The sequence below is a fragment of the Petaurus breviceps genome, unplaced genomic scaffold, assembly GCF_028583685.1.
Source record: "Petaurus breviceps papuanus isolate PSGF00001 unplaced genomic scaffold, PetGlider_PUasm1.0 156, whole genome shotgun sequence".
Taxonomy (NCBI): domain Eukaryota; kingdom Metazoa; phylum Chordata; class Mammalia; order Diprotodontia; family Petauridae; genus Petaurus; species Petaurus breviceps.
This window is the reverse complement of record NW_027185720.1, coordinates 7,303,485-7,326,186: the sequence shown is the minus strand read 5'-3', so window position 1 is coordinate 7,326,186 and position 22,702 is coordinate 7,303,485. Positions and strand designations below refer to the sequence as shown.

General features: G+C 58.1%; 4 protein-coding genes across 5 annotated transcripts in view; 2 read left to right on the top strand and 2 right to left on the bottom strand.

The window, feature by feature from the left end:
- Positions 1-3,147: 3,147 nt before the first annotated feature.
- The window catches only part of NAGA (alpha-N-acetylgalactosaminidase), a 321,568-nt gene continuing 302,013 nt past the window's right edge, over positions 3,148-22,702 (bottom strand). Inside the window, exons 2-10 of the mRNA XM_069081976.1 lie at positions 8,062-8,158; positions 6,619-6,776; positions 6,126-6,300; positions 5,834-6,011; positions 5,411-5,505; positions 4,810-4,971; positions 4,390-4,587; positions 3,951-4,094; positions 3,148-3,796 (exon numbers count right to left, since the gene is read on the bottom strand). Coding sequence (XP_068938077.1) covers positions 3,641-3,796; positions 3,951-4,094; positions 4,390-4,587; positions 4,810-4,971; positions 5,411-5,505; positions 5,834-6,011; positions 6,126-6,300; positions 6,619-6,767 — 1,257 coding nt within the window. The 5' untranslated portion in view covers positions 6,768-6,776; positions 8,062-8,158 and the 3' untranslated portion in view covers positions 3,148-3,640. The remainder of the gene's footprint in view (positions 3,797-3,950; positions 4,095-4,389; positions 4,588-4,809; positions 4,972-5,410; positions 5,506-5,833; positions 6,012-6,125; positions 6,301-6,618; positions 6,777-8,061; positions 8,159-22,702) is intronic.
- On the top strand, positions 9,508-15,286 carry PHETA2 (PH domain containing endocytic trafficking adaptor 2). Its single transcript, XM_069081977.1, has 2 exons — positions 9,508-9,738; positions 13,297-15,286. Exon 2 carries the CDS (start codon positions 13,316-13,318, stop codon positions 14,063-14,065), a length of 750 nt encoding a protein of 249 aa, XP_068938078.1. The 5' UTR covers positions 9,508-9,738; positions 13,297-13,315; the 3' UTR covers positions 14,066-15,286.
- On the top strand, positions 15,937-19,781 carry SMDT1 (single-pass membrane protein with aspartate rich tail 1). 2 transcript variants are annotated; one of them, XM_069081984.1, is made up of 3 exons: positions 15,937-16,232; positions 17,560-17,700; positions 19,267-19,529. In XM_069081984.1, exons 1-2 carry the CDS (start codon positions 16,065-16,067, stop codon positions 17,695-17,697), a joined length of 306 nt encoding a protein of 101 aa, XP_068938085.1. In that variant the 5' UTR covers positions 15,937-16,064; the 3' UTR covers positions 17,698-17,700; positions 19,267-19,529. The 2 variants fall into 2 exon arrangements, with proteins under 2 accessions (XP_068938085.1, XP_068938084.1); XM_069081983.1 differs by lacking the exon at positions 19,267-19,529 and adding an exon at positions 19,536-19,781 and having other exon boundaries at positions 15,938-16,232.
- The window catches only part of NDUFA6 (NADH:ubiquinone oxidoreductase subunit A6), a 303,722-nt gene continuing 302,013 nt past the window's right edge, over positions 20,994-22,702 (bottom strand). The window contains exons 2-4 of the mRNA XM_069081982.1: positions 21,864-22,029; positions 21,270-21,385; positions 20,994-21,188 (exon numbers count right to left, since the gene is read on the bottom strand). Coding sequence (XP_068938083.1) covers positions 21,057-21,188; positions 21,270-21,385; positions 21,864-22,014 — 399 coding nt within the window. The 5' untranslated portion in view covers positions 22,015-22,029 and the 3' untranslated portion in view covers positions 20,994-21,056. The remainder of the gene's footprint in view (positions 21,189-21,269; positions 21,386-21,863; positions 22,030-22,702) is intronic.

Sequence of the window (22,702 nt, the reverse complement as noted above, 5' to 3'; positions counted from 1 at the left end):
ACTTGGGGATGCTTTGGCTGAAAGCGATATAATAGAATGACATCTTTAAAAATATTAAATTCTTGCTGTTCCTTTTTAAGCTAAAACTCCCTTCCAAACAATCCCCTCCCCCCCCCCCCCCCCAAGCTATCCGGTCTAACAAAATAGAGTTAAAATAAGTTGATCTTGGCTGTGTGACCCCATCTCTCACCTGTGAGGTGCTTCACCCCCCTCCTCTGAGGTCACCGTTGGTCATGGCATTGTCATGAACAATGCAGAGCATTGTAGTCATTGTATAGGATGTTTTTCTTGGTTCTGCTCTCTTCCCTCTGAGTCAGTCCATACAAATCTTCTTTGTGGTCCTGTGACCCGGGGAGCCCCAGCATGGCCGGGAGATGTGCCTCTGGGCTATGACAGAAATCACAGGGGCTTTGGGACAAGGGAAGGATCTTCCCAGAGTAGTTAGAGTCCCCTGGTCCTTGGATGAGGTTATGCTGGTGATTTCTTTCCTGTCCCAGAGGCACACTTCCCAACTGAGCTGGGGCTCCCTGGATCAGGAATTATTCCTAAGTCATTTTCTTAGAGTACAATACCATTCCACTTCTTTAAAAAGCCAGCCCTCAGTAGGCAGGCACCCATTGTATTTCCAGTTCTTTGCTAGTAGACAAAGTGCTGCCATTCTTATGATGTACCTATACACTTCGATGTGGCATCTGAGTCAGAGGTCACTGGCTATTGCACCACTGGATTCACATTATTTCCAGAATAGTGGGCCTGACTTCCCAGCATCCAGTGTTTGTCATCATACCATACTAGGTAAAAGACAGGGGCCAAGAGAAAACTCTCCTGGGTTCTAAAAGGATTTGAGAGAAGGAAGGGAAGAAGCTGCTGACCAAGGTTCCCCTTTCTATCTATCCCACAGGCACTGAAAGGATCAGGGCCCTTTTGTGGGTGAACGATTCCTCTTTTGCCACTGGGTACTTAGCCAGACTCTCTGGGTCCGGCCAGAGCAGCCTTCCTGCTGATCCTCACTGCTTAGGAGTGAGCAAGGAGGAAGTATGGCTCTCCTGGCAGTGGATCAGACCCCACAGGGCCCATGGAGAAAGAGAGCAGGCTTGCCCTTCCCAAGGCCCAGAGCAGCAGGAAGGAATCAGCTTCCCTGAAGCCAGGCATAATGAAGGGCCCAGCTAGACTGAAGGCCTCAGGGCCAGTCCTCTCAACCTGCCTCTGTGAGAAAGCACGGGGCCAGTTGCCATGGTGCATGATGGCTGGAGATAATGAGGTTCAAGGTCCTGGATCCCTGACTGGAAGGGACTTCCCATCCCAGGGGAAAGAGGCACCTGAGAACTGAGGGTCCTAGGACAAGGCTGGGCAAGGCCAGGACTGAGCCTTGGTGGGGCCTTATTGCTGTGTTCTCTTCAAAGGGAAACCCACTTTCCCCCTCACTTCCTGTGGAGATGGAGAAGGGGTATCAGACAGCTTTGCTGTTTTTGCACAGAGCCAGCTGCCTGCCCTCCCAGAGCTCTTTCTCAGGCTTCATGGGAACAAGGCAGCTGAGGAATACCAGGTCCAGATGTGGCCGTCACACTTCAGGAGAGGAGTCTCTGGAGTCCCAGGGTCAGCATTGGCCTGGGCCCTCCGTGGGGCTAAATAAAGTGGAATGAGAGGCTTTAGGCTGGCTGGCCCTTTCCTCACCTGGGCTCTACACACAGGAAACCTCCATAAGTATATATGTATATATATCTACATAAGTATATATACCACTAGGTGATACAATGGACAGAGAGCTGGTCCTGGAGTCAGGAAGACCCAAGTTCAAATCCAGCTTCAGACATCTACTGAGCTGTGTGACTTAACCTGTCTGCCTCAGTTTCCTTAACTGGTAAAATGAGAATTATAATAGCCTCTCCCTCCCAGGATTGTTGTGAAGAACTGCTTAGCACAATGCCACACACACAGTAAGCTATTATTAATCCTGTCTGGAAAACCTCAAGGCCAGGCCAGTAGCTGGGAGTCCTGCATGGAGTAAGGGCTACCTTCCATGCTTGGGTCAGGGTGGGAGCCCCTCCTTGGGGAACCAGGCAGCTGTGAAGGAATCAACAGGCAGGTAGGTCCCCTGGGGTCAGAGCCCTGGGTCCAAATCAGAGCCTTCCTAGTCTTTGCAGATGTGACCTTGGGCTAGTCATTGCCCCTCCCTAGGCACAGCTTTCCCCTCCAAATGAGGACATTCCCTGGCCTGTAGGGCCAGAAGGAGGCATCTGTTTGCCAAGAGGACCAGTGTGTGGCCTGGTTTGTTACAAGAGATGAAGAATTGAAATGGCCTGTACTCAGAGGGCAGCTTCTGTGCAGACAGGTCACAGCAGATGGCCAGCAGGTCCTCGCCTGGGTCCCCCATGAACTGAAGAAGCATCCATTCCAGATGCCAAGCAGCCAAGGCAGGACCAGAAGCCAGGTCCTCTGAGCCCCATGCAGCTGGCCCTCTGCCCACCACACCCTGATCTCACTTAGGCATTTTCTGTTTCCAAACTGGGGAAGTGAAAAGGTCCCCTTGAGGCCCAGGAGCAGATATTTCCAGGAAGAGCAGCAAATTTGATGTTCCAAGGCCTGAGGTGTGGTGCCCGGGGTGGGGGGGATTTCCCCATCCTGGGGTCACATGCCTGAGTCAGGGAGCGCCCAGAGCTGGGCACCATGGGCAGGCTTGGATCTGGGGAAGCTTCTACTAGGCATTAGCCAGAGAGGGAGATGATTTACTAGGAATGAAGGAAGCTGGAAACCCTGGCTGGGTGACCCTGGGCGAGTCGGTGTCCCCTCTGGGTCTGTTTCCTCATTAGCCAAATGTGGACAAAAGTCCTTCCCCGACCTGTCCCAAAGGGTTGTTTGGACCCCACAAAGGGCTCCATTCTGCCTATAGCCCTGTCATTAGTCAGCAGAGCTGCTCGTGACCAAGATTGCCCTGCCCAGAGGGGCACTGAGGCCTGTTGCAGGATGGCCCCAACCCCTTTGCTCCGGTTCCTCTAGCTAACAGGCCTAGGATGCAGGGACTCTGGGCACAGGAGGGGAAGAGGGCAGACCCTGGCAGGCCATAAGCTCTGGTGCCAGCAGCGTCCCCCCACCCTGGTCCACCCTGCCACAAATCAGTGCTCTGGTGTGGTCCCCATTGACCAATAATTCTGTTAAAGAGTAGCTTTATTAGGGGCTAGGGGGCAGCCAGGAGAGGGCCAGGGGCAGAGCTGGGAGAACTTTCTGTGTGTCTCCCTTGCTCCCTTCTATCCCTCACCCTCTGCTTAGAAAGGAGGCAGACACACATGAAGTCAGTCAGTCTTCAGAATCATCGGAGTTCCTGCCCAGAGCCCAAGGATCAGCTTTCAGACCCAGGAAAGACTGGCAAGCCCAGCTGGAGAGCCAGGGCCTGGACCTGGGCCTGGGCCCCAGGCATTGTTGCAAGTCCAGGCAGTGGGTGGGCCAGGAGCAGAGGAGGGAGGAGCACGTGGGGACACTCCTGAGGCACCCTGAGGCATTCTGTTCTGGCTCCAACTGCTAGGGGAAGGCCCTTCCAATGCAAGTGGAGGCAATCTGAAAGGGCAGCCACCTTCCCCCCACCCCCATTGTCCCCTTCCTGAGTCCTGAGAGTTGAGGCTGAAAGTTGGAATCCAATGAGGTTTCACAACCAGAGCGACTTCTTACTGGCCAGGGGGTTCTCCAGGGCCGAGATGGGGTACAGGTACCACATGACGACACCTGACGGGTTGATAACCACAGTGAACTTGGTATCTGCCCCGAGACCGCTGATAATGTTATCTGTATAAACATCCTGGGCCTGGAAGAGAAGACACCACAAGCGTCAGTCCCCAGGGGGACCCCGGGAGCCAGAGCTGGGAAGGACCCGGGAGACCCGCTCCCAACCCCCTCCAGAAGCTGAAGCCCAGAGGGGGTGGGCACTTTCCCGGGCAGCATCTCTGGCTGCCACTCACCTCGTACAACAGCGTGTTGGTGAAGTTGAGAGAGCCCAGCGTGGTCTTATAGCGGTAGGGCATGTCCGTCCTGCGGCTGAAGAACACAATGGCACTGGCTTTCCTGGACAGCGGGCGCACAAACACCTCGATCTTTTCTTTGGTCTGAGGCAGAGGAGCCAGAAGCAGCTAGGTGGCTGTCTGCCCTTGCTGGCCCAGCCCACCCCTGGCCATCCCCAAGGAGAGGCCTGTCTAGCCCCTGCGGGGACAGCCACCACCGCGGCTAGATGGAGAAATATCTGCTTGGGGGGCTTTTCTTTTTTTCACTGAGCCGAAATCTGCCCTTCTGGAAGGTCTGCTCCTGTTCTGCCCTCTAGGGCCAAGCTGAACAGGGGCTGCACCCAGGGCAACATGTCCACCCCTGCTCTCCCCCTCCCAGCAGCCACAATTGGGCTCCTACCTGGAGGACCCGGCGTCCCTGGATGCCCAGGGGGTCCTGGTTAATCTTGATCATGAGCTTGTTCTGCAGAATGTCCACGTTCTGGGCCGAGATGGTGCGGAGGTCTGTGGACATGAAGAGAGGGGCCGCGAAGATAGTCCAGAGGGCCATCTGCGCCTTGGCCTGCTCGAAGCTCAGGCCGTAGTTCCCAATGAGCAGCTGGAGGGAAGGACAAAAGACAGATGCTGCGTCAGATCTGGTCTTCCCCGAGTGTGAGCATCAGCCAGTGTCTAGACACCAGCCAGTGTGGACACCAGCCCCTAGTGTGAGCATCAGCCAGTATAGACGCCAGCCCCTAGTGTGAGCGCCAGCCAGTGTGAGCACCAGTTGGTGTGTATGCCCGCTCTGAAGGCCAGTCCCTCCCCTCCCCCAGCTCAGTACCATGTCTGGGTCGTTCCAGTGGCCGGGCCCCGCCACGGACTGCAGCACGTCCTGGTGCTTGGAGAACCAGTCCACGATGGAGAGGACACTCTCCCACGAGTCCTGAATGTCGTCGTAGTTGCGCCACAGGTTGCAGATGTCCATCAGGAGGGTGTAGTTCACCTGTACATCAGTAACCAGATGGGCCTGGCTGTCCTCACGCCCCCAGGGATGCCCCCCCCCCCCGCCGCGGCCCCCTAGGGACGGCCCCACCCCCACCCCAGGGGGGGCCCCATTCCTGTCCTGGTGCTGTGACCTCACTTGGTGATAGGCCTCAGTCTCCTCATCTGTAGAATGGTCAGGTTGGACTAGACCAGGGGTGGGGAACCTGGGGCCTTGAGGCCACACATCACACATGACCTTCTAGATCTTTAAGTGTGGCCCATTTGGATTCATTTCAGAGGCTACACTTAAGGACCTAGAAGGCCATGTCTGGCCTCAAGGCTGCAGGCTCCCTACCCCTGGTGTAGACTCTCTGAGGCGCTTTCAGTCCTAAGATTATGAGCACTGCTCTCGGCCTTTGTCTTGCTGAAGGCCCAGGGAGAGGGAAGGTGGGGCTCACCTCAGGAGGGAGACCCCCATCGTAGGCTGGCCAGCTGCAGGAGAAGGCAAGGGGGTGGCCTGTGGCATTCAGTGCTTTTGCCATATTAGGGTACCCTGAAAAGGGACAAACACCCACCTGTCAAGGAAGGTCCAAGAATGGGTACAGGGAAAATCCAGTGTGATCAAGAATGACTGCCATGCCTGGGAGAGCCTCCCAAAAGGGAGGGAAACTGAGGCCTGCTCCAGTGTTTCCTTCAGCCCTGCCCCTGCATCCCCAGGCCCAGGCCCTGCATCCCCATCAGCCTGGGCACTGCCCGCCCTCCTCCCTAATGGCCCAATGCTGGGCCTGGATCCCTCCCAGAAGCTTTCCCGCAGGCCCTGAGCAAACAGTGGGACACAGCCAGGGGTGTCCAGGGGGCTGTGGACAGTCAGACTCACGCACCCTGAGCACGGTCCTCAGCACTAGAGTAGCAGCCGTCCAGCTTCAGCATGTCCACACTCCAACTGGCAAAGGTCTGGGCATCTAGAACCACCTTGTCCAGTGTGGTGCCCGGGTAACCCATGCAGGTCTTGTTGCCCATGTCCTCGTAGATGCCCAGCTTCAGGCCCCGAGAGTGAACCTGGCAGTGAGGGAAAGAGGAGGAGCTCAGGAGAGGAGCCCAGGGAGGCCCATCCCCTGGGAGGAGGTATGGCCCCAGGAGGGGAGCCCAGGGAGGCCCTGCCCTGAAGCTCACATATTCTGCTAGGTACTTGATGCCATGTGGGAATCTCTTGGGGTCGGCCACCAGAATGCCATTCTCATCCCGCTCCAACGCCATCCAGCAATCATCAATGTTGATATAGCTGTAGCCCAGGTCCCTCCAGCCGTCCTCTGCTAGTCGGTCAGCCATATCCATGAACAGGCGCTCGCTGCCATGTGGGAATGGGAGAAGGGAGCACAGGAGGTGTAGAGCATCTCACTCCACTCCCTGGAGCCCAAGCCTTGCCCTGGCCTCGGTCCCAAGACACCCCTGCCAGTGGGCCAAGGCCAGCTCCTTAGGCTGCAAAGATAAGACCCCAGGCCTTTATGCCGGGGCCTGCTTTCAGCTCCAAGCTGCCTCTGGGCAGGAGACCCCACCTGGGCCTGCGGCCCCCAGCTCAGTCCAGAAGGCCCTCGCCGAAGACTCTAGGGGGCAGTGAGTGCCCACCCCTCAAGCCCCGGGGCGTCCTCTGCATACCCACACCTACCTGATGCAGTTGTCAGGGTCTCCCTCACAGTCGATGTTACAACGGTACCGTTCCCAAGCCAGCCAGCCCATGGGGGGTGTCCGCATCAGCCCATTTTCCAGAGTGAACACTTGGACCGCCATGGCCAGCAAGGTCACTGTCAGCTTCATGACTGCAACCTGGGGGAAGGGGAGGAGGCTTGAGCAAGAGCCCCTGGGGCTGGCACTTTTTCCCTATCAGGCTCCCAAGGTGAGAGCAGCCATTCCCCAACCTCAACAGCAAGAATGAAGTCTGATCCGATCAATCCCAATTTGGAAAGAAACTGACCCTCTAGAATACAACTCCCAGGGCCTGGGACTTGGAAGGGAACGGCACTGCCCACCTGCCAGGAATTTACAGTGTACAGGGAATGGACACACACGGGAAATGATGGTGAACCCTGGGGTGCACAGTCAGCCCAGAACACCCCCCCTCCCTTAGGCCCTGCCCTTGGGGGGATGAGCCCGGCAGCGTTCAGGGATGGTGGCAGGATGGGCAGTGCCAGCTCCCTGGGAAGATCACTGCCCCGCCTGGTACTCCAGGCCACACAGGGAGTGGCTGTGCCAAGGTCTGGGCTGAATTCAGAGCTTACCTCTTCTGTGTGCCCCCTATGCCCGTGACCCCGTCCTGGGGTATTCCCCAACTTCTGAGCTCAGATTATGGCCCTTTGGAGTGGAAGATCTCCTCCAGGAAGCCTTCCAGACAACCCCCCTCCCCATCTTAGGGGGTGTGCTGGGGACCTGCACGGCACTCAGCCTGATGGAGCCCAGGAGGCCAAGTGGCCACTCTCAGGTTTCTCCTTTAATATTAATAGTAAAAGATCCCTAAGCCTGGTCTGCAGACCCTCAGGGTCCCCCATTAAGGTCAACCCCCACCTCCACCTCCCCTCCCACCCAAAAAGCTCCCAAAGGCTTTTCTCCAAAGAAACCCAAGAGCTAGGTCATTATGCCCATTTTATAGAGGAGAAGCTGAGGTTCGGAGGCTGCAGGGCTTTCCCAGACCCACACAGGCAGAACTGGGGAGGAGCCTTTCCTGGGGTCGGGCAGGCGGAAAAGGTGGGCTTGGAGGGAGCTTGTCCAGTCCCCTTATTTTACAGGAGAGGCCCAGGGAAGTCTGCAATCGCCCGGTCGCGGAATCTTCAACCCCCTCCCCGCACCCCCACGCGCCCCAGGGGCTCCCCCGCCTCTGCCCCCGGGGCACTCGGGGCTCCCCGGCTCCGGACAAGGCTCGCACTCCCTTTGGACTCAGGGTGCGAGGGCGGCCCGACCGGCATCCCCGGGAGGGGCTCCGGGACCGCGAGCCGGGCCGGTCCCGGGACCGCGTCTGGTGCCGACCCCACCCTCCGGGGGGGGGGAAACGAGGCACGCGCCACCCAGCCAGGTGCCGCCCCCCGCCCGGGCGCCCCCGGCACCAGAGTCCCCTCACCTGCACAGCTGCGGCCAAGCCTGCCTCTCTCTGCACCTCCGAGGACGGTACCAGAGGCAGGCCAATTCGTGCTATTTGTCCGGCACGCACGTGACCCGCCTCCCCCCCCTCCAGCAATCACGGGAGCCAGGCCGAGGGGCGGGGCCGAGCGACGTCACCTAGACAGCCCTGCCCTCCGGGTGCTCCGCCCCGAGCCTTCGGAACGGGAACGCCCTTCCGAGTCCCGCCCCTCTCTCGGCCGGCGGCCAGATCCCCACTGGCCCCGAAATGTGGTATTCGGCGCGGGTTGGGAGGGATGGCTACCTGGGACAGGAGAGCGGCCCCCTCCGCCTGGATTTCCGACCCGAGGCCCCCAGCTCGTGCTTTGGACAACTATTTCAGTGCCATCGCTTTCCTTTGTAATCCTATGCATTTGATGACTAGCCGCCTAGGGGTCTGGGGGCTTCTTTGCCCGAATGCCCAAGTGCCCTGGGGCAATGATCTAGCCCGCATGCACCTGGAGGCAAACTGTGCTGTGGTAACTCGGGATTAGGCAAGACGCCTCCTAGTTCTGACCTTCCCTTTTCTGAGCCCCCACGATTCGACTGTTCCTAGCTCCTTCTCAGCTCTCACATGCCTTGTTCTAAGGTCTCAAATCAGACAGCAAACATTAGGTGCTTACTCCAGGCACTGGGGCTGCAGGACAGGCACAAGTCAGTCCCTGCTCTCCAGGTCTCACAGTCTGGTGGGGGACTGTGTAAACAAGGTACAGATGGGTAAACGGAGGTAATGGGGGAGGGAAGGCGCTGGCCCGAAAGGAGGGCCAAGCAAGTCTTCTTGTACCAGGGAGGGTAAGCTGAGTCTGAAGGGAAGTCAGCAGGTGGGTCCTAGGACGGAGCTCGGGCTAGGCACGAGGGGAAGCCAGTGACGATGCAGAGCAGATGGAACCAGAGCATTCTTTGTGCAAGGGACTGCAAGATGGCCAGGGGAAGTGGTTTACGAAGTAATGCTGGGGAGGGGGAGTGGTTTCAGGTGGAAGAAGACTGGAAGTGGGGCGTGGGGGGGGATGTTGATGTGAAGGGCTTGGAACAGGCTCAATAGAAGATATTTGAGTGCGGAGGTAATAGGGAGCAATGGAGGGTGTTGGGGTGAGTGGGGCAGTAGCACGGTCGAACTCGACTTTTAGAGCTCCCAGCTCTACCTCTCCGTTTACTTGGTTCTCAGGCCCCTCCCAAACCTGACATCCTCTGTTCTAAGCTCCCTCCCAGCCCTGACATCCTGTTCTAAACTCCCGGCCCTAACATCCTCCGTTCCAAGCTCCCTCCCAATTCTGACATCCTCTGTTCTAAGCTCCCTCCCAACCCTGACATCCTCTGTTCTAAGCTCCCTACCAGCCCTGCCATTCTCTCCATCTCATCTTCTCTGCAGCTGTGGCTTTCCAGGGTCCCTTCCCCTTCCTGTCCCGTTCCCCATTCTGGGCCTCTCCATTTCGTGGGAGGGCCCTGCTTTCGGTTCAGCCTGCCTCCCTTCCCTCCCCTTCCATCCAGATGCAGAACAAACCGCGGGTATTTTTCGCCCTGCCCAAATCAGGCAGAGCTGCCTTAGCCCTTCCCCTGTTACTGCCCTCCTTCCTGGCTGCCTTCTCCGCTGCCTGGACATGGGGGGCTGGAGAATCGAGATCTGACATCCAAAGTCAAGGTAATGACCCATCCGCCCTTGGGTGCCACGTCCAAATTAGGGGATCCCAGTCACTGAGCAGTCCTGGAGAGCGGGGAGTGTGTTTTTGGGGTGGAGGGGTGCTGCCACGTGGCTCCTGGGGAAGGTCCAGAGCTTGGACTCCTCTTCCACATTTCCTTCCCCATCGGCCCACTTTGCTCCAGAGGAGTTAGCTGGGCTCCATGCTGGGCCCATTCCCCAGAAGGCAGTCCCAGATTCCCTGGGGTGGGGCTGGGGGAGGGACAGGGAAGGAATGGCACGTGCCTTGAGGATACAGGGACCTGAGTGCTGGGAGGACAAAGAATCACTCCCCTGGATCTCAGAGTTGGGAGGGACCTCAGCCTGGGGGTAAAAGACCAGGGTCCAGTCTGGGCCCTGCCACTTACCTACTCCCTCTTTCTGTGCCAGGATGGAGGCTGTGCTAAGTGCTCAGAGCTGCCTCGAATTCTAAACCAGCAAACCTGTAATCTGTCCCAGTTCCAATGTTCTGGACACAAAGAACCTTGGTGTGGTGGAGAGCATCCAGAAGGGCCAGATTCAAATTCCTCCTCCCTCAGACACTTAATAGCAGTGTGACAATGGGCAGTGAGGCACTGGGCCTCTGTTTCCTCATCTGTAAAAATGAGGGACTTGGGCCTGCTTCCAATGTCACTAGACATTAAGTGTGGTCAGTGGGACCATCATCTGTAGCAGCAGGTTTGGTGTTGGGATAATCTGGGCCTTGCCCCCTTCCCGGGCTGCTGACAGCCCTGCCTGGTTTCAGGGTGAGGCTGGCTGAATCCTTCTGCCATGAGCTCAGGCCAGCAGTTAAGGGAAAGGAAAGAGGCCCCTTGGAGTCTGACCTAGGTGTGACTCTCAGCTCCAGATTACGGGAACATTCTGGGAAAAGAGATAAAACGTGTGAGTAGTCCTCAAGCCCCAGCACCTGACAGGTCCCTGGACAGGGTGTCTCCCCCATTAGACTGGGAACTTCTTGAGGGCAGGCTGGCAATCCTGACCCTTAGCACAGAGCTTGTTGGCTTCAGGGAGACCCTGAAATACCTGGGCACAGTCTGGGGGAGGGTCCCAGCCTTTGTCCAGGCCAGCCATGAGTGCAATAAAAGGTTGCCAGGGAGAAAAAGGAAGGTCATCCTCTGTCCAACCCCTAGACTGTGCATTAGATAAGAATGTCCTAACTGGAATGTCCAAGTAAGGGAAGGCTTGCAGTGTTCTTCTCCAGGGCAGAGGTCCTTCCTTGTTCTTTGTCTCCCTCCCTCCCTCCCTTCAGGTCCCAGGACCTGATGGACTGTTTTTATCAGGCCTGATTTTCTCCTCTGAGTCCACACTGCCCCCAGTTCCAGCCCTCCTGTTCCCTCAAGGGCAGACAAGGAAGGGGTCTAGGCAGTCAGAGCTGGATGGGGAAATTTTACAGATGGGGAAATTCAGGTTGCCAGGCCTCCTGCTCCCAGGAGAGTGAAGGAGAGTCCTAGAGGTAAGGTCATCAGATCCTAGGCTGAGCTTTGAGGGGCCAGACTGGGAGCCATCAAGTCCACTCCCCTCATGAGGTCAGAGAGTAGCCAGAATTTGAACCTGGATCCCACAATTCCAATGCTTACAGAGGTAGAATCAATAGGATTTGTTGTGAGGGAAAGGACAAGTCACAGTGTTGAGGTCAGAGAACCATAAAATGTTGAGGTCTAAGGTTTAGGGGTGCACGAGATGGCAAAATACCAACACGCCGGGTCCTGCTGAATGAATTTGACTCAAGTCTTCTCTCAGCTAAAGTAAAGCAAAGTTTGTTAAAGGCTCACCATAATGGGTATACTCTTAAGGACCTATGACGCTTGTACTGGACAAGCAGGCCAGAATAATCTGACAGTGAGTCTGTGCTAGATAATTCTCGGCTCCTTCATGGAGGCAAGATGGGTCTTACATACAGAAAGGCTGTGGGAGGGCTCTAGGGGTGGTCTAGAGGAGGAGTTTGAGGAGGGTCTTCAGGAGGAGTCAAATAAAGTCAGACGCCAGTAATGAGAGATTAAGGGTGGGAAGTAGCTGGAGGCTACCTGGGGATGACAGACCTTGGAGGGCTAGGCTAGTTTAAGGATAACAGATTTGGGCATAGATATTTTGGGAGGATCAAGGGTGGGGGTTAGCTGGACAACGGAGGGCTAGGCTAGTAACAGAGATCTGGGCTGAGCTATAATGAAAGGCTTATGGCCTCAGGCAAATGCCTCATGTGGGAAGATTCAAGGAGAGCTCCAGGGGGTTCCCAGAGCCTGTACCTCATCTACAGGACCCTGAATTTTCACTGAAGTCACCTGGTCCAACCCTCTCATTTGACAGAAAAGGAAACCAAGGCCCAGAGAGGTCTGATCTAAGGCCACACAGGGAGTAATTGGCAGGATTTGAACCCGGGCCATCCGACTCCAAATGCAGGGTTCTTTTCATTGTCCTGCACTGTTTAGTTTGGGACAAGAGCCTTGGGTGGGTGGGGACAAAGCAGAAAAGGCTGCCCAGAGAGGAGACTTTGGGAGGCACCCAAGGCAGGTGTCCAATGATGGAAGGAGCTGAGCCAGGGGAGGTGGGATGTTCTTGGTCCTCTGGAGCTTGGGGGTCTCACCCGGAGGAGCCCCTGGTCTTAGGTGCCCCCTCATTTGACACATGAGGAAGGGGCACTGGCTGCCCCAGGTAGACCAGGAGTGCACAGCAGTGGCCACTGAATCCAAACCAGTCCTGCCCTAAGCAGGCATGGTCTATTAAGGTAAACCAGGAGAAGGGCCAGGCTGTTCTGAATTCTCTGAATATTGGCTGTTTCAGCCCCTCAGTCCCTTTGCCCTCCAGCCCATAGGGTTCTTTTCTCCTTCCCTCCCTGGAATGCTTGCTGGACTCCTAACACTGACTTCCCTGCTGCGGCCTCAATTTCTTCATCTGTGAAAGAAGGGGGTTGGCCTTGATTTTAAGAAATAAGATTTTATTGATACCTTTCATCTTTACATCCCCCAGATTTCTCCCATATCCCTTCCCCGGCCCCTCCAAAAGAGCTATCCCTGATAATAAAGGGTGTTTAGGTCCTGTTTGAACACCACCAACTCGGACAATTGCAATATGAAAGCCTGGCTTTTAATTTCAATGAAACAGGCTTCCTCCTCCAGTCATAGACAGTGGGGAGGGAAGGGCAGCAGAAATCCATCTTTCCCACAAAACACTCTAGGAGGGTTTAAGGCCAGGAGGGGGCGCTACCCGGAGACCTCACACTCATTGTTCTTGGCACTGCCTTGGGAGACCAAGTGGTTTGCTTGGATGAGCCAAAGATGTCACTGAAAGTGTGACATGCCCGGAATCCCAACTGGAAGGGGCCATGAGTGGTAGAGGGTTGAAGGCTGAAGGTCCAGGAGCTCTCCAGCCTGTGGCCATTCCAAGGCAGAGCCAGAGGAGGGCTTGTCAGCTGGGGTCCCCTAGGTCAGGAGATGGTCCCTGGGCCTTCCTTCTGCTTGATGGGGTGCCTTGGCACCGTGCCACCCTGCTCTTTGTTCAGCCTCTTGGCTTCCCTTCTGTCCACAGGGCCCAGGCAGTTGGTGCCATGAAGCTGAACGAACACAGCGTGGCCCACTATGCCATGAGCAGCTCTTCTGCTGACCACGAGGGTTTCCTGCGCCGCTGCAGCAGCCTGGGAGCCCGCCAGCCCACAGCTGGCACGGGAGGGTCCTGCCCTCGCTGCTGGTTCGTCCTCAAGGGGAATCTGCTCTTCTACTTTGAAGGAAGGGAGAGCCGGCCCCCCCTGGGGCTCATCGTGCTGGAGGGCTGCACCGTGGAGTTGTGCGAGGCCCCCCAGGAGTTCTCCTTTGCCATCCGCTTCGATGCCCCTGGGCTCAGGCCATACGTGCTGGCAGCTGAGGGACCGGAGGCCCAAGAGGCATGGGTGAAGGTGCTGTCCAGGGCCAGCTTTGGCTACATGCGGCTGCTGGTGCAGGAACTAGAAAGGCAGCTGGGCAAGATGCAGCTGGGCCTGGCCTCTCGACACTCACCCCACAGGACCGGCCCCCCTCCGGACCGGCCACCCCCCCAGCCAGAAGTGGACCTCAGAGAGGGCAGTCCCTTGGCAGATCCAGAAGGGGAAGAGGTAGCCACAAAGCTCCCTGCTCCCCTCGGCCGACGGCGCCTGGCCGAGAACTGTTCCTGGGGCCCGGCCGGCCTGCCCCTGAATGGGGGGGACAGTCCAGTGTCCCCAGAAACCTCCTGCTTCCCCAAGCTGCATGACTGGTATGGCCAAGAGATCATCGATCTCCGGAGGGAGTGGCTGCAGGCCAGGGGCCTGGGTGGCGAGCTGTGAGAGAAGGGCAGAGGGGCACCAGCCTCCTGACCCCCCAGTCTGGTTTGTCACCCTTCACACTCCATGGGGGCCCAGATCAGCTCTGGGGGGAAGCCACCTGTTCACTCTCCTCAGCTCCAGCCCTCTTCTCCTTTCTTATCTCTTAAGCCCCTCTCCTGCTTTGGCCTTTGTCCACAGGGAGGTATTACCTCCCCTCCTTCTTTTCCCTAATTGCTCAGGACATATGGCTCAGAGTCCTCAGGAGAAACTCAGAAAGCTGACCTGAGGGGAGTCTGAGCAGCTCTGGGCCTCAGTTTCTCCATCTGTAAAAATAACCAGGAAGGGGATCTCTGACAGCTCTGCATCCTAAGACATGACACAGCAAGAGAAGGGATAATGTGAGTTTAGTGGCTAGAGCTGCCTCAGGTTCGGGCATTGTGACCCCCATTTTACAGATGAGGACACCGAGGCCCGGGTGGGGGGCCGAGGAGGGGCCATCTGCCCCCCCAGGGCTCTTTCCCTGCTTTTCTTACACCACATGACCTTCGGACAGCGGTCAGGAGACCACCCCTCCGGGCTGTCACGTTCCTTCGAGGTTGGGTAGTTTCTCGTTTAGGGTTCCTGGAGTCTGTTAATTACCATGTCAAGAAAACAGCAAAGGCAGCAAAAGCTCGTGTCTTTGGGACCCCCGGGCCATTCCCCGTCCTCCGTCCCCCTCTAGCCATGAGAGGTCAGGGAGGAGATAAAGACTGAGAGGAGGAAGAGGCTCTTGGATGCCTCTGATTGCCCGGAACATAGCTGGGGTGGGGAGTCAGCGGAAGGTCCGGCCCGTTCCTTTACAGAGGAGGACACTGCGCGAGGCAGGACGTAGCCTCTGAGTCCCCCGCTCCTAGGGACGCGGCGGAGGTCCTCCCTCTGGCTCCAGGGGAACGCTCAGGACCAGGGTGAGAGGTCGGGCTCAGAAGGGGGTCTGTGGTCCGCCTGTCCGCCTTCTACGTCCGTCAGAGGGGGAGTGGGGCAGCCAGGCTTGCAGCCCAGACCTTTCTCCCCCCGGGAGCACAGTACACAGAGGACTGGACCTGAGTTCAAATGCAGCCTCAGAGGCTGTGACCCCTCTGCTTGCCTCAGTTTCTTCAGCTGTAAAACAGGATGGCAGCACCTCCCTCCCCAAGGCTGTGACCGTCATTGAAGTCTGTAAAGCCCGGTACACAGCAGGTGATATATAAATGCTTCTTCCCTTCTCGATGTCTCGGGATTGACTGCAGCATGGGGCGGAGGGCTCTGGGGGGCCAGGGCTTAACCGGAATGGGGGACGAGGGGGCACAAGTTAGGGTGGGGAGGCGAGGTCTTCCCCTGCTCTCCCCTCCCCCCAGCACTCGCTCCGCCTTGAAGGGGGACACTTCAGGCGTGGACCGCTCCCTGGGGGGGGGGGGGTCACCCGCTGGAGCCCAGGCGCTGACGTGCTCCGTGGGATGGGGGCGGGTCGCTCTGAGAGGTCGGAGCCACTCTGATCGCCCCCTTTCTACGGATGAGGAAACGGAGGCACGGAGAGACGGCGAAGGGGCCCCCGGCTCCAGGCAGGGTGTTCCAGCGCTAAGCCCACAGCGCCCCGCCCCGCCCGTGCCTCGATTTCCTCATCTGTCAAACGAGGGCCCCAGGGACCCTCTGGGCTCCAGAGGGCCGGACTCACGGACTCCCATCCTGCGGGGCCAAGTCCTTGGGACCCTCGGGGGCTTCAGTCTACTCCTTTGTAAAACGGGGCGAGGTCACAGCCCAGCCTTCCCCCGGCTTCGCCCGGGCCTGGGGAGGGCTCCGGGGCGGGGCAAGGAGCTCGATGACGTCACCACGATCAGGACGCACGTCGCCCCCGTCCTCCCCCGCCACCGGGAGCGCGGCCGATCGGGCGCGCGCGGGCAAGGTCCGGGCATCTCGCTCTGGGCTACCGCGAGAGCCGAGGGCGGGCGTCTTCCTCCGGACACTGGCCGTGGCCGGTCAGTCCATCCGCAAGGTCGAGAACGAGATGTCGCTGGGAACGGCTCGCTGGCTGGCGGCGGCTGCCGCGCGGAGTGGGGCTCTGGGGCCTGGGCCGGCCGCGCGGAAGGCCGGGAGCGGCCTGGGGCAGGGCCAGGTCCCTTCGCGGTCGCTCATCGCTACCCGCAGCGGAGCCATCTTGCCCAAGCCGACTAAAGTAAGTAGGGAGGTGGGGCGAGGCGGGGCTGCGGCCAATCAGCGCGCGCGGCCGCCGTTGGCGGGCCAATCCTCGAGGCCGGCTGCATTGACGGGCGGGCAGGCGGACCAATGGCGGAGGACTCGGGGGCCGGCCGAAAGCGACTAGAGGCGTGGCCAGACGCCTCTGCTCAGCCCCGGCTGGGTGCCAGTGATCTCCGGGGCTTGTGTAGGCTGGGCATCCCCAGTAGGGCCTCTAGGCTGGCGGGGAGGGGACTTAACACCCGGGGAAGGCCGTGGCTGCGGAGCTCTTCTTCCGCCTCTCCTCCCTGGGGTGGGGGGAGGCTCCAGTGCGGCCCGGACCCAGCGGGGGTGGGGGCTCCTGGCGTACAGGACGCCCTTAAATATTGGAGGCCACCGAAGGGCAGCGGGGATGCCTGAATGGTGGCGCTGTAAGGAACCCCCGGAGCTGGGGCGGGGGGGGCGCTTCCAGGGAGATGCGCCCTCCCCCTCCAAAAGAAGCCAATTAATGATGTCCCCTCACTTTGCCAGGCCCAGGCAAGTGACTTTCGGGGGGCTCTGCTTTGAGCCGGTGTTTTGGGATGTTCCCTTCCGGGCCCTCCCCCAAACACACGGCCTGCCTCAGTTTCCTCATCTGTAAAAGGGGGCTTGCAGTGAGGGTCAAATGAGAGAATCATGATGACTCGGGTAGCACGGAGCCTGGCACACAGTAGGTGCTAGCTGGTGTCACTGCCCCTTTTCTGGATCTTCCTCTCCAGCTGCCGGCTCCCCCTTCGTAAAGAGGAGCTACAGCCTGCCCAGCAGACCCCGGGTCCCCCACTGGAGGCCTGGGGCGGCCCACCCTCAGATTTCCATTGACATACTTGGCAGGTTGGGGTCCCAGGACCTGGTGTTCCTTCTGTTTCCCAAGGATGAGCAGGTGGTCAGTGGGCATCCTGAGAGCCAGGCCATGACTCATGCCACCACAGAAGCCCGAGCTGGGTACGGGCCTATGGGGAGCTGGTCACTAAAAGCCATGGGGGGGTCCCCTTTTTCTAGCAGAGCCCTGCTGCTGTCAGCCTTGGTACTCCGGTCAGACATCTGGCCACTAATTGCCAGGTTTTCCCCACCTTTTTAGTCCCCTGGGACATTTTCTGGAACTTTTTCCCTGATATTTCCTGGCCTCTTTATCACTAGCTCATCTTGCTCCAAACCCCACGTCGTCCAAAAGACTTCAGAATGAGGTGTTTTTCAAGGTTCACAGCCCTGCCTTGCTGGGGGTTCACACCTCACTCAGTTCCCCCACACACACCAATGCTCTGTGGACATTCCTGTCTCTGATCCTACAGATGTCCTTTGGCCTTCTCCGGGTCTTCTCCATTGTGATTCCATTCTTGTATGTCGGAACACTCATCAGTAAGAATTTTGCTGCCCTCTTGGAAGAACACGACATTTTTGTCCCAGAGGATGATGACGATGATGATTAGTGGGTAAGACTCAGTTGCCCCCTTCTGGGCCAGGGGAGGCTCCTCTGTGTCCCTGAAGTACAGGACAGCTCCGGAGAGGGTTAGCCGACACAGTCCTGGCCTGGTGGCAGACGTCTGGGTTCAGATCCTGTGTGTAGGCCCGGGACAAATGACTTCAGTTATGTCAGCTCAGCAGTTTCCTTACATGCCTCCTTTTCAGGGTGGTCATGAGGCCCAAACAAGGACAGACCTTCAGAGTGCCAGAGGGGAGGAGTGTTGGCCCCGATTGTCTGCAGACACACAGCCACAGGGAGGCTCAGGGGAATCCTTAAGGGCACCAGGGTGCCCCAAGGCCGTGGCCTGGCACACAGTAGGCATTTGTTCACTGGTGATGCCTGCTGAACTGAGCTAGCCCCTGGCCATCTCCCCCACAGCAGGCACTCCAGTGGGCCCCTGGTGGCCCTCATTTTCTTACCCCACCAACTCCCCTGTGCATTTCATGCCCTTTCCCTACAAAGCAGCCTTATTTCAGGATAAAAGCCTCTTCCTTCAGTGTAGGTACAGAGGGATACCTGCCCCTCATCGGGCACAGGCCCGGACACCTGGGAAACAAAGAAGCCCCAGCACTTCCAGCCTCCTTCAGACAAGATAGTCAGACAGTGGCTCACTCCTCCCTTTGGAGTGTCCTTTCCCCAGATACTAAGACTGTAACAAGGCATAGAAGTTTGGGTGAGGCGGATTTCAGCCCCCAACCACCAGAGACTTCCCAAGGTGTCCCTGGCTCTGGGGGGTTCCTAAGTGGAGGCTGATGGAGACAGAAGGGATTCCTATTGAGGGAGTAGTTGGCCTGGGTGCCTTCTGAGATCCCTGCTCTGAGATGAGGCACCCCCACCCCTATTCTGCCTTTTCATCCATTTACTTTGCTCTGATCTGAGAAGGGCAGAGGCCTGACTCCTGTCACAGCTACAGTGGAGGGGAGAAAGATGAGCTAGAGGTTGTCCTGTGGCCTTAAGACGGGCTGAGATGACTCAACCCACTGAGACCAGATCACTAGAGTGGTGGACCTGGTTCTGGTGCCCCTGAGGACAACCTGGGGGCGGGGCAATCCCTTCACCTTGTCTAAAATAAAGGGCCCACAGCAGAGGGGTCTCTGAGGAGCTGTTTCTGTAGGGCCTGAAGGTTTACCAAACACTGTTTTTAGACCCTGGAAGGTACAGGTCAAGGATATTTGTCCACATTTTACACATGAGAAACCAGGCTCTGAGCTGCACTGATTTGCCAAACCACAGAGTGAAGCATCAGACCCCAGCCTTTCCCAGTCCCAAGCCCCGGGGCTTTCCCTGTTTGAACTGACGACGTATTATTATAGGTTACAGAATGCCTCCTTCATCATATTCCTCTGAGGTACCTAGTGCAAGTGGTTTCCATCCCATTTTATAGATGAGTAAACTAAGGCTCAGAGAAATTAAAGAGCTTCCCCACTGTCACATGACTAATAATTGGGAGCCAGGACTCTAGTCTTGGTGGTTCCCTAATTTAATGGTTTTTAAATTATTCCCAAGAAAATAACCAGATGAAATTTTCCTCCAGGAGCCGGACCCAGGAGATGACTGAGGCCATCCAGCAGGACCCTGTGTTGATCCCAGGCCGGACCCTGGGGAGGGAAGCAAGTCTGGGAAAGGATACTGAGGGTGCCCCCTGGCCCCAGCATAGCACCTTCCTTGGCACATGTCCCCTCTCCCACTTCAGGGGCCCCAGAGCCTTTGCAGGAGCTTGGTTTTGGTTAGGGCCACCAGGTGGTAGGAGGGGGAAGCGCTGGCCTGATCCTCCTCTGACTGCAGCTCTGCTTTATACTGCAGGACAACCTAGCCACCCAGAGGGGACAGCCGGCCCTCTCCGGACACTGAAGCCTCTGTAGCGATCCATCATGCTCTTCTCCAGCAGCAGAGGGGCAGAGGACAAACCCAGCATTCCCTGCATGGCCCAGTGGGTGTGGTGTGTGTACATAGCCTTGTTAGCCCAGATTCCCTCGCCCTCTGTGAAGGCCAGGCTGCACCCCAGAGCACTTGAACTATGAATAAATAACAAAGCATGACTGAGGCCTAGGCAGGACTGACCATGTCTTTGTGTGGGCGAGGTGTCATGGGGGTGATGTGGAGAGCCAGCTGCTGGCTGCTGACACATGAGGGCAAAAGCCCCTGCCTGCCTGCAAGGAAGCAGCAGGTGAGAGCCAGAAGTCGTGCCTGGCCTGGCATTCCCTTCTCCAGCTTCACTCAGGTCCTGATCCACACAGGAGACTGGGCTTCCTCTGCTCTAGGCCACAGGCCTGGGTGGTGGTTTTTAGCACCACTGAGACATGACAGCCCTCCCTGCCATGGAGGATTTGCTTACTGCCACCACTTTGTTCAGAGGCCCTAGGGGTGGAGGGTGGGGCTGCTTTGGCAGGCAGCCTTCTTTCTTGGAGGCTCTTTGGGTTTCTTTTTCTGGGGCTGCTTAGTTCCCACTTCTTGTTCTGCTCATTCGTACAGTTGGTATTTTTTAAGTGTCCATCCATTTCATCCATTACTTTTGTTGGCACAGTTCAGATGCTTTCTGACCATTTCCTTTCTTCCCGTTCCCTCTCTTGGTCCATCTCCTTTTTCATCTTGAGGGACATTTGAAATCCACAACTCTGGGCAGGCATTTAAAGCCCTGAGGCTTCATGGGCTCTCAGGCATTGATGGGGAAGCCGATGGGGAAGCCGGTTTCCTCTGGAGCCTGCAGGGTCACGGAGCACAAGGTCTCTCAGGAGGGCCTTTGTGCAAGGCTGCCTTATAACTGAGAAAGGCTCCTCAGCAAGGGTTAGCCATTCAGGGACTTAATGTTTATGGCCACAGCAGCTTGGGAAAACTGCCTGAGTCAGAAGGGAGCCGTCTTGGAGCCCTGCATTGAAGCACATGGAGTTTCCTAAGAGAGCTCAAAGCCCATGATGACCAGGAACACAGTAGGGATCTTGAAACCTTGCGGAGGGCACAGAAAGGCCTTGAGGGTCTGGACTGACCTCCTGGGGGAGGGAGCAGAGGATGCTATTTTTCAAAAGAGGCCTCAGCTCTTACAGGAGCAGAGACGGCAGGGAAAGCTTTTGCGAGCCTTGGGTCAGAGGCAGGCTGCCCACGGGGGGGATGGAGGCCCGTTTGGACCAGAGGCCCCTCAGAAGCACTCTGGGGTCTGGCAGGAGAAGCTGGCCAGGCAGAATTACCAGTGACTGCATGGAGCGCCCAGGGCGGGAGGGGATGGATCAGTGGGCCACCCCATGCAGGGAATGCCAGGACACAAGGTTCCACCACAGAGTTTATTTGCAGTTAGAATTAAATATCGAGGCGCCCCTTCCCAGAGTCCCCTCACGGGTCGTGGCCCGCGTAGAACTTGGAGAGGAAACCCGTGGGCCGCGGGGCTTCTGTCTCGTGGAAGAAGCGCATGACGTGGGTACGCTGCTTCCACACCTTGATGGTCTCCTCTAGTTCCATCTTGCCCTGCACGGGGAGAGAGGGCGCTCGGTCACCGGCCCGGGACGGGCGCCACCCCCCCCCCCCCCCCGGTCCACGGCCCCTCACCTTAATGACCAGCAGATCCACGACGCGCGGGTCCGTGACGTGCGCGTTCTTCATGAACATCTCCCGCACTTTGTCCCGGCCCTGCTTCACCGTGATGTCCAGCTGGAAGAGGTGCACTGTGGGCAGAGGGGGCGTGTGTCTAAGGCAGCCCCCCCGCGCCCCGCCCTGGACCCGCACATTTCGGGGTTCGGGCAGCGTCCCTCCACAAAGCGAGCCCAGCCCTCCCTCTCTGTCCCCCGCCCTGTGACTCAGTTTCCTGCTCTGCAAAACAACGCCCAGACGACACACTCTGGACTCCAGATCTCGGCCCTCGTGACTGGGGGGCAGCGGCCTTGAACGCCGGGCTAAAGGGCGTGGTGAGGCCGCGGGAACCAGACGTCTGACCGTCACGCGCGCCCTCGGACCCGTGCTCTGCCCCGTGACTCGCTGGCACTACCACAGGGGAAGTCGCGCCTCAGTTTCCCCTCCCTGACAGCGGTGTCCTGGCCGGCCCCCTCGGCACACACTCCCGGGCCTGGCCCTTTAAGAGCGGTGGGCATCACGACCTTGACCGAGAGCGCCCGCCCCGGCGCCGCCCGCCGGCCAGCCCCTCACCAGTGGTGGGCACCTCGCGGTACCAGGCCCGGTACAGCTCCCGCACTCGCCGCTTGGCCTCGTTCAGGTCCCGACTGAAGATGGGCTTCACCGCCGTGCCCACGGCCCCTGACGCCGCGGAGGCCGCCCGGCCCACACCGCTCGTCGCCATGTTGGCGCAGCCGCTGCCGGGCCCGCCCCCGAAGGCGGGAAAACGTCCGTTGCGGCTCGGCCATTGGTCGCCACCGGTGCGAAGGCGGGACGAAGAAAAGAAGGAAAGTCGGCCTTCGAGCTCCCTGATTGGCGATCGCCCGAGGACGAGGACGCTCCCTCAGCCGCGGATGGGAGGGGCGATGAAAGGCCAGCTAGGCCTCGGAGTTCTCTAATTGGTTCGCGGACCTGGACGGAGGGGGGAGAAGCCGAAGAGACGGAGTGTGCATGCGCCTCAACGCATGTGACGTCACAAATGGGGCGTTGGGCCGCGATCTGGTGCTCCGGACGTCCACTGGAGGGAGCTGCTCCAGGCTCCGAGTTCCATTCATGGCAGTGCAGGCTGCTCATACAGGAAGGGAAACTGAGGTCTAGGGAGGGGCAGGGAACGGTCTAGCTCCCGCTTTTTACAAATGTGGAGACTAAGGCAGGGGTGATCCCTTTTTTTTTTTGCTTTTTGAAGGGCAGTTGGGGTTAAGTGACTTGCCCAAGGTCACACGGCTAGTAAGTGTGTCCTGTCTCATTTGAACTCAGATCCTCCTGACTCCAGGCGCCACCTAGCCGCCCCAGGTATGATCACTTTTAGATGGGGAAAGCAAGGCCCAGGCGGAGCAAGGCCTGGCCAGGGTCTCTCTCTCCCTCCCTCCCTC